The following is a 284-nucleotide window of genomic DNA, read 5'->3' as shown; positions in this document are numbered from 1 at the left end:
CCTCCGCGCCGGTGTCTTGGCAGATCATCGCCCCGCCGGAGCGGAAGTACTCGGTGTGGATCGGCGGCTCCATCCTGGCGTCCCTCTCCACCTTCCAGCAGATGTGGATCAGCAAACCCGAGTACGACGAGGCCGGACCCTCCATCGTCCACCGAAAATGCTTCTAAGCCCTCCCCCCGCCCCACAGCAGCTCCCCCGGCCTGGGCTGGGGTGTCCTGCTCCTCCTCGGCCCCTGCTGCTCCTCCCCGCTGCCCACTGCGCATTAAAGCCTTTTCTCCAGGCTC

General features: G+C 66.5%; 1 protein-coding gene across 1 annotated transcript in view; it reads left to right on the top strand.

The window, feature by feature from the left end:
- The window catches only part of LOC103778639 (actin, alpha skeletal muscle), a 445-nt gene extending 278 nt beyond the window's left edge, over nucleotides 1-167 (top strand). The window contains exon 2 of the mRNA XM_008946236.1: nucleotides 4-167. Within this exon, the coding sequence (XP_008944484.1) occupies nucleotides 4-167 (164 nt within the window). The remainder of the gene's footprint in view (nucleotides 1-3) is intronic.
- The last annotated feature ends 117 nt before the right edge of the window (nucleotides 168-284 follow it).

The sequence above is a fragment of the Merops nubicus genome, unplaced genomic scaffold (genome assembly GCF_000691845.1).
Source record: "Merops nubicus isolate BGI_N331 unplaced genomic scaffold, ASM69184v1 scaffold44818, whole genome shotgun sequence".
NCBI classification, from domain to species: domain Eukaryota; kingdom Metazoa; phylum Chordata; class Aves; order Coraciiformes; family Meropidae; genus Merops; species Merops nubicus.
This window is presented reverse-complemented; position numbering and strand designations above follow the sequence as displayed.